The sequence below is a fragment of the Bos javanicus genome, chromosome X (assembly GCF_032452875.1).
Source record: "Bos javanicus breed banteng chromosome X, ARS-OSU_banteng_1.0, whole genome shotgun sequence".
Lineage (NCBI taxonomy): Eukaryota > Metazoa > Chordata > Mammalia > Artiodactyla > Bovidae > Bos > Bos javanicus.
Window position 1 is genome coordinate 70667896 of NC_083897.1, and position 15360 is coordinate 70683255.

At 37.5% G+C, this 15360-nt stretch overlaps 1 protein-coding gene and 1 pseudogene across 19 annotated transcripts in view; one reads left to right on the forward strand and one right to left on the reverse strand.

Moving 5' to 3' along the window:
• The window catches only part of LOC133243105 (endogenous retrovirus group PABLB member 1 Env polyprotein-like), a 486815-nt pseudogene that overhangs the window by 340384 nt on the left and 131071 nt on the right, over positions 1-15360 (reverse strand).
• The window catches only part of RPS6KA6 (ribosomal protein S6 kinase A6), a 192628-nt gene that overhangs the window by 173373 nt on the left and 3895 nt on the right, over positions 1-15360 (forward strand). For 14 of the 19 annotated variants that reach the window (XM_061409582.1, XM_061409581.1, XM_061409591.1 and 11 more), the window contains 2 exons: positions 7091-7135; positions 15073-15213. In XM_061409582.1, the coding sequence (XP_061265566.1) occupies positions 7091-7135; positions 15073-15213 (186 nt within the window). Of the gene's footprint in view, positions 1-7090; positions 7136-15072; positions 15214-15360 lie in introns of those variants that run through there. The other 5 variants (XR_009734976.1, XM_061409594.1, XM_061409580.1 and 2 more) reach the window with 3 other exon arrangements.

Here is a 15360-nt window from a genome sequence, read left to right on the forward strand (position 1 = left end):
TTTAATTATTTTTAATTTAAATAATTGCTTTACAATATTGTGTTGGTTTCTGCCATAAATCGACATGAATCAGCCATAGATATACATATGTCCTCTCTCTCTTGAACCTCCATTCCACCCCTCTAGGTTATCACAGCATGCCAATTTGAGCTCCCTGAGTCATACAGCAAATTCCCACTGGCTATTTATTTTACGTATCATAATGTATATGTTTCCCTGCTACTCTCTCCATTTGTCCCACCCTCTCCTTCCCTGCTCTGTGTCAACAAATCTGTTCTATAAGTCTGCATCTCCATTGCTGCTTTTCAAATATGTTCATCAGTACCATCTTTCTAAATTCCATATATATGCATTAGTATACAAAATTTTACTCTTTCCGGCTTACTTAACTTTGTATAAGAGGCTCTAGTTTCGTCTGCCTCATTAAAACTGACTCAAATGCATTCCTTTTTATGGCTGAGTAGTATTTCTTTGTGTATATATGATACAGCTTCTTTACCATTCATCTGTTGATGGACATCTGGGTTGCTTCCATGTCCTAGCTATTGCAAATAGTGCTGCAATGAACAGTGGGGTACATGTGCCTTTTTCATTTATGGTTTTCTCAGGGTATATGGCTAGTAGTAAGATTGTTGGGTCAGGTGGTGGTTTTATTCCTAGTTTTTTAAGGAATCTCCATACTGTCCTTTCTAGCAGCTGTATCAGTTTACACTCCCACCAACAATGCAAGAGGGTTCTCTTTTCTCCATACTCTTTCCAGCGTTTATTGTTTGTAGATTTTTTGATGATGGCCATTTTGACTGGTCTGAGGTGATACCTCATTGTAGTTTTAATTTGCATTTCTCTAATAATGAGAGTTGTTAAGGATCATTTCATGTCTTTATTAGCCATCTTTATGTCTTCTTTGGAAAAATGTCTGTATACATATTTTGCCCACTTTTTAATTGGGTTTCTTGTTTTTCTGGTATTGAACTGCATGAGCTGCTTGTATATTTTGAAAACTAATCCTCTGTCAGTTGTTTCATTTGCAATTATTTTCTCCCATTTTGAGGGTTTTCTTTTTCACTTTGTTTAGTTTCTTTTGCTGTGCTGAAGCTTTTAAGGTTAATTCAGTTCCACTTGTTTATTTTTGTTGTCATTTTCATTGCTCTAGGAGGTAGATCATAGAAGATCGTGCTATGGTGTATGTCACAGCCTATTCTACCTTAAAGAATGTCCTCCTTTAGGAGTGTCTGATAGGCTGGTCTTACATTTAGGTCTTTAATCCATTTTCAGTTTGTCTTTGTGTATCTTCTTAGGAAGGATTCTGATATCATTCTTTTGATATTTTGATATCATTCATATCACATGGTTGTCCAGTTTACCCAGCAACACGTATTGAAGAGATCTTACCTTATCCATTGTATATTCTTGCTCCCTTGTCAAAAATAAGTTGTCTGTAGGTGCATGGGTTTATGTCCTGGTGTTCTATCTTGTTCCACTGGTCTATATTTCTGTTTTTGTGCCAGTACCATACTGTCTTGATGACTGTAACTTTGTAGTATAATCTGAAATAAGGAAAGTTGATTCCTCCAGCTCCATTCTTCTTTCTTAAGATTCCTTTGGCTATTCGGGGTCTTTGTGTTTCCATACAAATTGTGAAATATTTTCATCTAGGTCTGTGAAAAATGCTGTTGGTAGTTTGGTAGGGATTGCATTGAATCTGTAGATTACATGGGGTAGTATTGTCATTTCCACAACATTTATTCTTCCAATCCAGGAACATGGAATATCTCTCCATCTGTTTATGTCATCTTTGATTTCTTTCATCAATGTCTTGTAATAATCTGTGTAGAGCTCTTTTGCCTCATTAGGTAGGTTTATTACTAGGTATTTTATTGTTTTTGTTGCAGTGGTAAATGGAATTGATTCCTTAATTTCCTTTCTCACTTTTTGTGCATAGGTATACAAGTGATTTCTATGTATTGCTTTTGTATCCTGTGGCTTTACTAAATTCACTGATTAGTTCTAGTAATTTTCTGGTAGTATCTTTAGGTTTTTCTATGTATAGTATCATATCATCTGCAAACAGGGAGAGTTCTACATCTTCTTTTCCAATCTGGATTCCTTTTATTTCTTATTATTCTCTGATTGCCTTAGTGAGGACTTCTAAAACTTGGTTATTAATAGTGGAGAGTGGCACCCTTTTCTTTTTCCTGATATTAGAGGAAATGGTTTGAGTTTTCACCATTGGAAATAATGTTTGCTGTGGGTTTATCATATATAACCTTTATTATGTTGAGGTAGGTTCCTTCTGTGCCCATTTTTGAAGAGTTTTTAATCATAAATGAGTGCTGAAATTTCTTGAAAACTTTTTCTGTGTCTTTTGGGATACTACTATGGCCTTTATCTTTCAGTTTGTTAATATGATGTATCACATTGATTGATTTGTATTTGAAGAATCCTTGAATCCCTGGGATAAACCTGATTTCATCATAGTGTAAGATCTTTATAATGTGTTATTGAATTCTGTTTGCTAGAATTTTGTTGAGCTCTTTTGCATCTATGTTAATCAGTGATATTGGCCTGTAATTTTATTTTTATGTGATTTCTCTGTCTGATTTTGGTACCAGGGTGATGGTGGCCTTGGAGAATGGGTTTGGAAGTGTGCCTTCCTCTGGAATTTTTTGGAAGTGTTTCAGAACAGGTGATAGCGCTTCTTTAATGCTTGATAGAAATCACCTGTGAAGCAATCTGGCCCTGGGCTTTTCTTTTGGGGAAGATTTATTTATCACAGTTTCACTTTCAGTGCTTATGATTGGCTTATTCATAGTTTCTATTTCTTCCCAGTTCAGTCTTAGAAAGTTGAACTTTTCTAAGAATCTTTTCATTTCTTCCAGGTTGTCCATGTTATTAGCATATATTTGCTTGTAATAATTTCTTATGATCATTTATATGACTGCGTTGTCTCATTAACCTCTTTTTTGTCTCTAATTTTGTTGACTTGATTGTTCTCCCTTTTTACTTGATGAGTCTAGCTAATGGTTTGTCATTTTATGCTTTTGATTTTGATTCCTGGGTCCTTACTGCCAAATTCAGACTTAAATTGAAGAAAGTAAGGAAAACCACTAAACCATTCCAGTATGACCTAAATCAAATTCATTACAGTTATACACTGGAAGTGAAATATAGATTCAAGGGATTAGATCTGATAGAGTGCCTGAAGAACTATGGATGGAGGTTCGTGACATTGTAAAAGGAGGCAGATATCAAGACCATCCCCAAGAAAAAGAAATGCAAAAAGGCAAAATAGTTGTCTGAGGAGGCCTTACAAATAGCTGTGAAAATAAGAGAAGCAAAGGAGAGAAAGGAAAGATATACCCACTTGAATGCAGAGTTCCGAAGAATAGCAAGGAGAGATAAGAAAGGTTTCCTCAGTGATCAGTGTAAAGAAGTAGAGGAAAACAATAGAATGGGAAAGACTAGAGATCTCTTCAAGAAAATCAGAGATACCAAGGGAACATTTCATGGAAAGATAGGCACAATAAAGGGCAGAAATGGTATCGGCCTAACAGAAGCAGAAGATATTAAGAAGAGGTGGCAAGAATACACAGAAGAACTATACAAAAAAGATGATCATGACCCAGATAATCACAATGGTATGATCACTCACCTAGAGCCAGATCCTGGAAAACGAAGTCAAGTGGGCCTTACGAAGCATCACTACAAACAAAGCTAGTAGAGGTGATGGAATTGCTGTTGAGCTATTTCAAATCCTAAAAGATGATGCTGTTAAAGTGCTAAACTCAGTATGCCAGCAAATTTGGAAAACTCAGCAGTGGCCACAAGACTGGAAAAGGTCCGTTTTCATTCCAGTCCCAAAGAAGGGAAATGCCAAAGAATGCTCAAACTACTGCACAATTGCACTCATCTCACACGCTAGCAAAGTAATGCTCAAAATTCTCCAAGCCAGGCTTCAACAGTACATGAACCATGAAATTCCAGATGTTCAAGCTGGATTTAGAAAAGGCAGAGGAACCAGAGATCAAATTGCCAACATCTGCTGGATCATCGAAAAAGCAAGAGAGTTCCAGAAAAACATCTATTTCTGCTTTATTGACTATGCCAAAGCCTTTGACTGTGTGGATCACCACAAACTGGAAAATTCTTCAAGAGATGGGAATACCAGACCACCTGACTTGCATCTTGAGAAATCTGTATGCAGGTCAGGAAGCAACAGTTAGAACTGGACATGAAACAACAGACTGGTTCCATATTGGGAAAAGAGTATGTCAAGGCTGTGCTTTTTTAACTTATATGCAGAGTACATCATGAAAAACACCGGGCAGCATGAAGCACACCCTGGAATCAAGATTGCCAGGAGAAATATCAGTAACCTCAGATATGCAGATAACACCACCCTTATGGCAGAAAGCGAAGAACTAAAGAGTCTCTTGATGAAAGTGAAAGAAGAGAGTGAAGAAGTTATCTTTTTTAAGCCAACATTCAGAAAACTAAGATGATGGCATTTCATCCCATCACTTCATGGCAAATAGATGGGGAAACAATGGAAACAGTGACAGACTTTATTTTTGGGTGGCCAAAATCACTGCAGATGGTGACTACAGCCATGAAAGTAAAAGACACTTGCTCCTTGGAAAAAAAAATTATGACCAACCTAAAGAGCATAGCAGAGACATTACTTTGCCAACAAAGGTCTGTGTAGTCAAAGCTATGGTTTGGTCTGTGTAGTCAAAGCTATGGTTTTTCCAGTAGTCATGTATGGATGTGAGAGTTGGATTATAAAGAAAGCTGGGCACTGAAGAATTGATGCTTTTGAACTGTGGTGTTGGAGAAGACTCTTTAGAATTCATTGGACTGCAAGGAGATCCAACCAGTCCATCCTAAAGGAAATCAGTCATGAATATTCATTGGAAGGACTGATGCTGAAGCTGAAACTCCAATACTTTGGCCACCTGATGTGAAGAACTGACTCATTTGAAAAGACCCTGATGCTGGGAAAGATTGAAGGCAAGAGGAGAAGGGGACGACAGAGAATGAGATGGTTTTATGGCATCACCAACTCAATGTACATGAGTTTGAGTAAACTCCAGGAGTCGGTGATGGACAGGGAGGCCTGGGTGCTGCACTCCACGGGGTCACAAAGAGTCGGACATGATGGAGCGGCTAAACTGAACTGAACTGATAGATTTTGAATCCTCATGTTTTCATTGTAATTTGTTTCTAGGATGTTTGTGATTTCCCTTTTAAATTTCTTCAGTAGCCTGTTCACTGTTATAAATTAAAAAAAAAAAAAAAGTATTGCTTAACCTCGTATGTCCTTTTTTTTTCAGTGTTTTTTTTTTTTCCTGTAATATTTTGTGTCATAGCATTGTGTTCTGAAAAGATGCTTCATATAATTTCAATTTTCTTAAATCTGCTGATGCTTGACTTGTGATACAAAATGTGATCTATCCTGGAGAATGTTCCAGGTATACTTGAAAAAAGAGTATATTCTTTTCATTTGAATGTAATGTCCTAAAGAAATTAGTAAGTCTATCTGGTCTAATGTGTCATTTAAAGCTTGTGTTCCTTTGTTACTTTTCTGTTTTGGTGATCTGTCAAATGGTTTAAGTGGGTTGTTAAAGTCCCACTATAATACTAGGCTATTATTGTGGTACTGTCAATCTCCCCTTTTATGTCTATTAGTGTTTTCCTTATGTGTTGATGAGTGTATGCTCCTGTGTTGGGTGCATAAATATTTGCACTTGTTACATCTTCTTGGATTGATATCTTGATCATTATGAAGTGTCCTTCCTTATCTCTTATATTCTTTATTTTAAAGTCTATTGTGTCTGATATAAGAATTTCCACTTCAATTTTCTTTTCATTTCCATTTGCATGAACTGTCTGTTTCCATCCTCTCACTTTCAGTCTGTATGTGTCTCTAGGTCTGAAATGGGTCTCTTGTAGACAGCATATATATGGGTCTTTTTTATATCCATTCAGCCAGTCTGTGTCTTTTGCTTTGAGTATTTAATCCATTTACGTTTAAAGTAATTACTGATATGTATGTTTCTCTTGGCTATTTCTTAATTGATTTTGGTTTGTTTTTGCATATCTTTTCCTTCTCTTGTGTTTCCTGCCTATAGAAGTCCCTTTCACATTTGTTGTAAAGCTGATTGGTGGTGCTAATTTCTCTTAACCCTTACTTGTCTGTAAAACTGTTGGTGTTTCCATGAATTTTTAATTAGATCTTTGCTGGATAATCTTGCTTGTTGATTCTTCCGTTTCAGTACTTTAAGCCCCCTGAGGGGCTTCCCTCGTGGCTCACCTTGTAAAGAATCCGCCTACAATGCAGGAGACCTGGTTTAGATCCATGGGTTGGGAAGATCCCCTGGAGAAGGGAAAGGCTATCCACTCCAGTATTCTAGCCTGGAGAATACCATGAACTGTATAGTCCATGGGGTCACAAAGACTCGGACAGGACTGAGTGACTTTCACTTTAAGTATATCCTGCCATTTCCTTCTGGCCTCGAGAGTTTCTGCTGAAAGATCAGCTGTTAATCGTTTGGGGTTTCCCTTGCATGTTGCTTGTTGCATTCCCCTTCCTGCCTTTAGTATTATTTCTTTGTTAGTTTGATTAGTATGTGTCTCAACATGTTTTTCCTTGTATTTATCCTGTATGGGACTCTGTATTTCTTGGATTTGATTGACCATTTCTTCCTTTCTTATGTTAGGGAAGTTTTTGACTATAATCTCCAGAAATTTTTTCTGACCCTTTCTTTTTCCCTTCTTCTTCTGAGACCTCTATAATTCGAATGTTGGTCCATTTAATATTGTCACAGAAGTCTCTGAAACTATCCTCAATTCTTTTGATTCTTTCGTTCTTTTACCTTTATTCTTCTGTTCAGCAGAGTTACTTCCACAATTCTGTCTTCCAGCTCACTTATCCATTCTTCTGTCTCAGTTATTCTGCTGTTGATCCTTCTAGAGTAGTTTTGATTTCAGTAATTTTATTGTCCCTCTCTGTTTGTTTATTCTTTATTTCTTCTAGGTCCTTGTTAAAGTGTGTTAATTGTTTTTTGCATTTTCTCCATTCTGTTTTCAGGGTTCTGGAACATCTTTACTATCATCACTCTGGATTGTTTTTCAGGTAGTTTGCCTGTTTCCTCTGTTTATTTGGTCTTGTGAGTTTTTCCCTTATTCCTTCAGTTTTCTCTGTCTTTTCATTTTTATTTCTAACTTCTTCTGAGTTCTCCTTTTCCCAAATTTTAGGGTCATATTCCTTCTTCTTTTGGGTCTCTGCTTTCAGTGGGTGACATTGGTCCAGTAGTTTGGGTAGGTTTTGTGTTGGGAGGGACTTGTGCCTGCATTCTGGTGGGCGGAGATGTGCTTTTTTTTTTTTTCCCTCTCATGAGCAAGGCTGTGTGAGGGGCTATGTTTTGGGGTTTTTGTGGGAAGCCTGTCTGCTGATGATTGAGTTTGTATTTTTGTTTTCCTTGTTTGCATGAGGCATCCTGCTCTGCGTACTTCCAGCATTTGGGTGATGCTGAGTCTTATCAGGTGGAGGCCTTCATAGGAGTTCTCACTTATTAATACTCCCTGGCATCAGGAGTTCTCTGGCAGTCTAGTGTAGTGGACAGCACTCCCTCTCCAAAGGCTCAGGCTTGATCTCTGGCTAGGGAACCAAAATTTCATAATCTGTTTGTTATGGCATTAAAGGGGATTAAAACAAACACACAAAAACAAGAAACAGAAGACAAACCCCAGACAAATGGTAAATACAAAATCAGACAAATAATAACAAAAACAAAGGAAAACATACACATGTACACACACACACACCAAACCAAAACAGTCCAAAGAAAAAGTACAAGAGAGTGACCTGCCGAGCAAAGGAAACCAAAAATGTTATTGATCAATTAAAAATAAAACTAAAATGCAAACCAGAAAACAAAACCAAAGCAGAGTGCCAACTAGGGAATAAAGCAAACAAAACAAACTAACAAATGTGGTGAAATAAAGAATTAAAAGGAAGAAAAGAAAACAGTAGAAAAGCTGTGTTAAATAGAAGTGTATAAAAAGATTTATATATATATATAGAGAGAGATTTATATATATATATATAAAGATTTATATATATATATATAAAGAATAACTACATCAACAATAAGAAAAGCAAACAAAAACAGCAAGAACAAAAAATTTTAAAAGAATAAAAAAGTCCACAGAAGTGCAAAAAGCCACATAGCAGTAGAAGTATATAAAGGAAACCAGAAGGGAAAGAGACACATGTACCCCAATGTTCATTGCAGCACTGTTTATAATAGCCAGGACATGGAAGCAACCTAGATGCCCATCAGCAGATGAATGGATAAGAAAGCTGTGGTACATATATACAATGGAGTATTACTCAGCCATTAAAAAGAATACATTTGAATCAGTTCTAATGAGATGGATGAAACTGGAACCTATTATACAGAGTGAAGTAAGCCAGAAAGAAAAACACCAATACAGTATACTAACACATATATATGGAATTTAGAAAGATGGTAACAATAACCCTGTGTACGAGACTGCAAAAGAGACACTGATGTATAGATCAGTCTTATGGACTCTGTGGGAGAGGGAGAGGGTGGGGAGATTTGGGAGAATAGCATTGAAACATGTATAATATCATGTATGAAATGAGTCGCCAGTCCAGGTTCGATGCACGGTACTGGATGCTTGGGGCTGGTGCACTGGGACGACCCAGAGGAGGGTAGGGGAGGGAGGAGGGAGGAGGGTTCAGGATGGGGAACGCGGGTATACCTGTGGCGGATTCATTTCAATATTTGGCAAAACTAATACAATATTGTAAAGTTTAAAAATAAAATAAAATTAAAAAAAAAAAGATTACTGCACGTAGAGAATATGTGAGGTTATAATCAAATAAACAAGTTACATGGAAAAAAAAAATGTGTGATTGAAAAAAGTTTTCAAAAGCTTGAATAGAATTAATAGTAAAAATAAAATCAACAGCCACAGCAAAAGGTAAGAAAAAAGAAAAAATCCAGAACCAACTATAGAACAAATCAAAATATAAGAAGAAGAATAAATATTTTTCACAGCTGACTGTCCTTTCCCTCACTGTGAGTCGAAGTTCACCTCCTCATCCCTAGAGTATCCTCTGATAATGAGCTGCTCTCTGGGCCTGCTGTGAGGACAGCTCAGACTCTAATCTGGACCTACCACTGTATGTTATTGCCTCCAGTGTCCACAGCTGCCAGAGCTAGTGGTTTTCTTCTGTGGGAACTCACATTGCCCTAGTTGATTGTGTGAATTTCATCTGTAGTTTGTACAGCTGGTGGGAAGGTTTTTGATCCTCTTCCTTAGCCACACTGCCCCCAGGGTTCAATGTGGTTTTATCCCCACCTCTGCATGTGAGTCATCCACAGGAGCTTGTTCATGAGGCTGCCCTGGAGGACTTACTTGCCTAGTGAGGACCAGATGTGGAGGTGGTGCTGCACTTGGATCACAGGGACCCTGTTAGCGCCAAGTATGCAGGAACACTGGCAGCCTGAGGTTCTGCAGCTGTGGCAATATTAGAGTCTTTTTCTAGCCTCTGGCAGCTGACATTCCAAGGGCCTCCCTGGTTGGTCCTTCTCTGTTGCTTGGTGCAGCAGACTCTCAAGGATCTCCTGGGTTGGGATCTTTATTGCTCAGTTTGTCAAGTACTTAAAGGGCCACCCTCTCTGGGGTCTTTGTTGGTCAGCTGCCAGCACTGGCATATGAGGGAAGAGAGGCTACATTGATGGCTCCACTGTCTGCACATTACTCAGCAGTATCACTTTGCCTCCATGGCTGCCCAGCTTTCCTCCAAAGGCATTCCCCACTATGATCCCCTCCTTTACTTCCCCTCAGGCCTTCTCACCACAATCAACAGCAGTCTTTGCCCTGGGATTGGTTTCCAGTCCATATGCCCCAGTTCCCCGCTACCATGCGTTCCAGGGGAGTTGGGTCCCTGTCCAGGGAATCTAGTGTTGCAACAAGGATTGTCTGTGTGGTTCTCACTCCATTCAGACTGTCGTAGATCAGCTGTTGCACTCTCCCACAGCCTCAAATGCTTTTCCTCTGTCCCAAACAATTGCCCTGATGTGGGGATCTGACCCCTGCTTCAGTTCCTTCACCCCCTGGATACGGGTCCAGTCCTGCTCACTCTCCTCTTTTTCCCTTCCTTCCTTCATCCTGCCAAGATTTGTGTGGACCTGTGTATTCCTTTCTAGTGGTGAGGGACTCCTGCCTGCTCTCACCTGGTGTTCTGTGAGATCTTCTGCATCTGAAGGTGTGTTCCTGATGCATCTGTGGAGAGAGATGTACTCCACATCCGCCTGCTCCTCTGCCATCTTTCTGGAATTTCCAGCTTTCTTTTGTTCCCAATTGGATAAAATAACTTTTTTTTAATCCCTTCACATTAAGTTTTTGTCAGTGTTTACATCTGAAGTGAGTCTTTTAGAGATGGATCTTGTTTTTTAGTCATTCAGCCCCTTGCTATGTCTTTTGATTGCAACACTTACATTTTAAATAATTATCAGTAGGTATGTACTCACTGTTCTCTTGTCAATTTTTTTCTGGTTGTTTTTGTCCTTTTATCTTCATCTTTTGCTCTCTTCCCTTGTGATTTGATGACTATAATTAGTGTTATATTTGGATTCCTTTCTATTTCTATCTCTGTCTCTCACTGTGTATGTGTTTGTGTCATTTATTACACGTTTTTGCTTTCTTACCATGATATTTATATTTTACAATATATATGATTGTTTTCAGTTGATGATCTCTTAAGTTTGAACTCATCTAAAAACCCTGCATTTTTACTCCTCTTACATTTAATGTTTTTAAACATCATATTTTGCATGCGTTTTTTATTTCTTAATTAGTTTATGTGTGTATTTTACCACTTTTATCTTTTAACCTTCCTTGTAGTTTTATAAGTGATTGATCTTTACGTTTTCCTTTACTGGTGAGATTGTACCTTCTGTGATTATTATATTTCTAGTTTGGGTCTTATCTTTTCTACTTAGAGAAATCCCTTTAGCATTTCTTGGAGAGCTGTTGGTCTAGTGGTACTGAATTCTTTTAGTGCTTGCTTCTATGTAAAACATTCTCTCCAGTTCAGATCTGAAGATAGCCTTGCTAGGTATAGTAGTCTTGGTTGTATGTTTTGTCCTTTCATCACTTTAAATATATTGTGGCACTCCTGGTTTGCAGGGTCTGCTGAAAAGTCAACTGAAAGTCTTACACAAATTCGCTTGTGTATATCTAGTTGCTTTTCTCTTGCCACTTTTAAGATTCTCCATCTATAATTTTGCCATTTTGGGTATTGTGAGGCTTGGTGAAAGTCTCTCCTGGTTCAGCTTGTTTTGGACTCTGTTGCTTCCTGGTGCTGGGTGTCCATTTCCATTTTCAGGGAGGGGACATTCTCAGCTATTATTTTTTCAAATAAATTATCTGTGCCTTTCTCTCTTCTCATTCTGGGACCCATATGATGCATATATTATTACTCTTGGTATTGTTCCAAAAAGTTATCCTCATTTCTTAAATTCCTTTTTTTCTGGTCAGCTTAGGTGGTTTCTACTATTCTATCTTTCAGTTCACTTATCTGTTTCTCTGTATCATGTGATGTACTCTTGGTTCCTTCTAGTTTTATGTTTTCCAGTTATTGTATTCTTCAGTTCCATTTGGTTCTTCTTTATATTTTGTAACTCTTTGTTAGACTTCTTGCCCTGTTCATCCATTATTCTCTCCCATGTTCATTGAGCATTTTTATGATCACTACCTTGAAAGCTTTATTGGATAGATTTCTCTCCTCTACTCTACTCCGTTTAGTTCTTCTGAGTTTTATCTTGTTCTTTGGTTTGGAGCATATTCCTTTGTCTCCTCATTTTGCCCAGTTCTCTGTATCTATTTATATTTGCTAAGTAGGTCGGTTATGTTTGCTCATCTTCACAAAGTGGAATTACATAGCAGATAGCCTATGGTGCCAATCAGCATACTCCACTCCATTCACCAGAGCTATATATCCTACACATGACCCATATGTGTGCTTTGTGGGTCCTTCTCTTATTATAAAACCACCTACTCTGGGCATACTGGTAGCCAGGCTGGCTTCCAGCCCACTTGGCTGCTAGGCCGTGTCATGTGGTTGTTGATGGCTCACTGTTGTCTTGGCATGACTGGCTGTTCAGCCCCAGTGGTCCTGGAGCTGGTACTGGCTTGCTAGTGGGTGGGACCAGGGGCCAGGGTGGCTGTCTACAGGACCTGGGGAAACCTAGGACTGGCACCCCACCACTGGTGGGCAGGGTCATATCTCAGGGCAGCTTGATGCATATGGCAGCCTATTGGGCTTTTATTTTTATCTTTGTTTCATTATATGTAACAAGCCTTCTTTTCTCAGTTTTTAAAGTTTTCTCTGTCTTGGGTTTTGAGCAATTTGGTTTGATGTTCCTTGATGTAATTTTCCTTATTTCTTGTACTTGAGGTTCATTTAGCTTCTTAGATCTGTGGTTTCATAGTTTCCATAAAATTTGGTAATTTTAGTAGCATTATTTCTTCAAACATTCTGTTCTTCCCTCTTACTTTCTGAGACTCCAATTGCGTTTGTGTACTTTTTCAGTTGAAAATTCAGTTTGTGTACTTTTTCAGTGAAAATTCAGTTTGTGTACTTTTTCAGTGAAAATTTTTCACTGATGCTCTGCTCTTTTGCTTTTTTGTTTTATACTTTTTTTTTATAGTGTCTATTGCTGTGTCTTTACCAATCTTTTTACCTGCCATATTAAATTTGCCATTAATCTTATTTGGTCCTTTTTTTTTTTTTTTTGGTCTCACATTTTAGTTTTCATTTGTTTTATATGTTTTTATATCTTCTATGTCTCTCTACTTAACTTTTGAACATATATGTCAGCTGTGGGTCAATTTTGACTGATTTTTTTTCTTTTCATTACACGTTCTATTTTCCTTCTCTTATATGCCTTATAATTTTGGATAAGAAGCACAACATAGTGAACTTTAACTTGGTGAGTGCTAAATGCTTTTGAATTACTAATCTTTAACTGTTTTCTGGACTGCAGTTAAATTAGGGGAAACAATGTGTTATTTCTGGGTTTTCCTTTTAAGATATTTTAGGCAGGACTAGAGAAGGCAATGGCACCCCACTCCAGTACTCTTGCTTGGAAAATCCCATGGGCAGAGGAGCCTGGTAGGCTGCAGTCCATGGGGTTGCTGAGCGTTGGACACGACTGAGCGACTTCACTTTCTCTTTTCACTTTCATGCATTGGAGAAGGAAATGGCAACCCACTCCAGTGTTCTTGCCTGGAGAACCCCAGGGACGGGGGAGCCTGGTTGGCTGCCGTCTATGGGATTGCACAGAGTCGGACACGACTGAAGTGACTCAGCAGCAGCAGAGCAGTGTTTAATCTAGGAATAGTCACTACGACTCAAGCAGGTTTCTTTCAGTTTCTCTAACAAATACTTCATGAATTTGAGGTTTTCCTGTCTGACTGGTGGGAATAGGTACCCTCACCCTGCATGGACTCCCATTTCCCTCTAATCCTTGCATATGCTTCTTCCCATGACTTCTGTTTTCTTTTGTTGTTGTTGTTGTTTTTAACCACATATGGTTTGCAGTGAAAACAACTGAAAGAGACCCCCACAAGGGTTTTCTCTCTGCCCCTGATTCTTACTTCTGTCTCTTTAACACAGGGAATCTGCCACACTTTACCTGAGTTTTCCTTACCTACCTGACATCCTGAAAACTCTTTTCATGGTTCTAAGCTAGAGCAATCATAGGGCTTACTTGATTTGTTTCCCATCTTTTAGGGATTACTTTTCTTAATTGCCTAATATCTGATCTCTTGAAAACTGTTGTTTCTTAACATTTTATGGGTTTTTTTTTTTGGAGGAGCTGAGTTTCAGGTGGAGGTGGGGGGGTGAATTCAGTTCCTAGTTTTACATCTTGGCCAGAATCAGAAGTCCTTAGAACTTTAATCATTTTTATGATTTTCATTTGTCTGTTTTATTTATATAATTCACTGTTGTATTCTTTTTAATATTATTTTTAAATTTATTTCTGTTCATACATTCTTTTTCCAATAGATTTTTGATTGGTTGTTCTACTCCTCTACATAATTTCAATCAGTTACACTATCCTTCATATTCTGGTATTACTACATAGTTTTTAGTTTCTCACTGCTTCTGCTATTGATAGTAGTTTAACAAATGCTTTTGTTTCTATTTTAGAAGATGCTTGTTAAGGAGAGTTTAATTCTCCTTTCTATAAGAGATGCTTGATAGAGATTGTTTAATTTTAAATGTTATATCTTTTAATAGAGTCAAAATTTTATTTTACTATGAGATTTTACTACAGAAGTTTATATTACAGCATAGAGAAAATAAGCATATTCACATTTACTTTAATGAAAAACATGATATTCTGACCACTGCTATGCTAACAGTCAGCTGCTAACCTTGTGTTTATATTTTGCTTTCTTTAGTATTTTATACAGGAAACCATCAGTTACTGAGTATATTATCAACATGAGACACTCCCTTCTATGAATATGTGTCTGTATACAGATAACCTTATACTTTCGGGCCCAAACTGCCAGCAAAGATCAATAGTTCCTTTATCTGCTTGACTGTCAAGCGAAGTCCAGTGTAGCTCCTGCTGCTTTACCTTTTCCTTCTCCCTTACTGACGACATTCCACTTTCACTAAATTGATATTTCTTGATTTTAGAATTATAAATTAGTATATGCTTTGTTTTTAAAAGTATGTTTCAAAATTCTCTTTTAACAGTTAACTATGCGGTAAATTGGATTTTTTCCCCCTAATGACAGGTCAAATTAAACAGATTCCAAAACTATCAATACTTTCATGTTTTAAGGAAATGGGAAATTATGTATTTTACTTAAACCTTTAATGATATGTAGTATGTAGTTTCTTATATATATGTATGTGTATATATATATATGTGTGTGTGTGTGTGTGTGTGTGTGTATATATATATATATATATATATATATATATATATATGTTTTTTCATTTTAATTTAGGATTTGCTTTCCCATATGCTGCATATGGACCCACAGCAGCGGTACACTACAGAGCAAGTATTAAAACACTCATGGATAACCCACAGAGATCAGTTGCCAGATGATCAGCCAAGTAGAAATGGTTCATCACATGTTGTTAAGGTAAAACCAACATACTTTTAAGCATCTTCTAAATGCCATGCCATTGCATGCCATTCAATGATGACACATATAATTACTTTATAGTGTCTTTATTTTTTTTAAGTATATTTATAGATTCTTTTGTTTTGGCTTACTTTTTTAAATAAC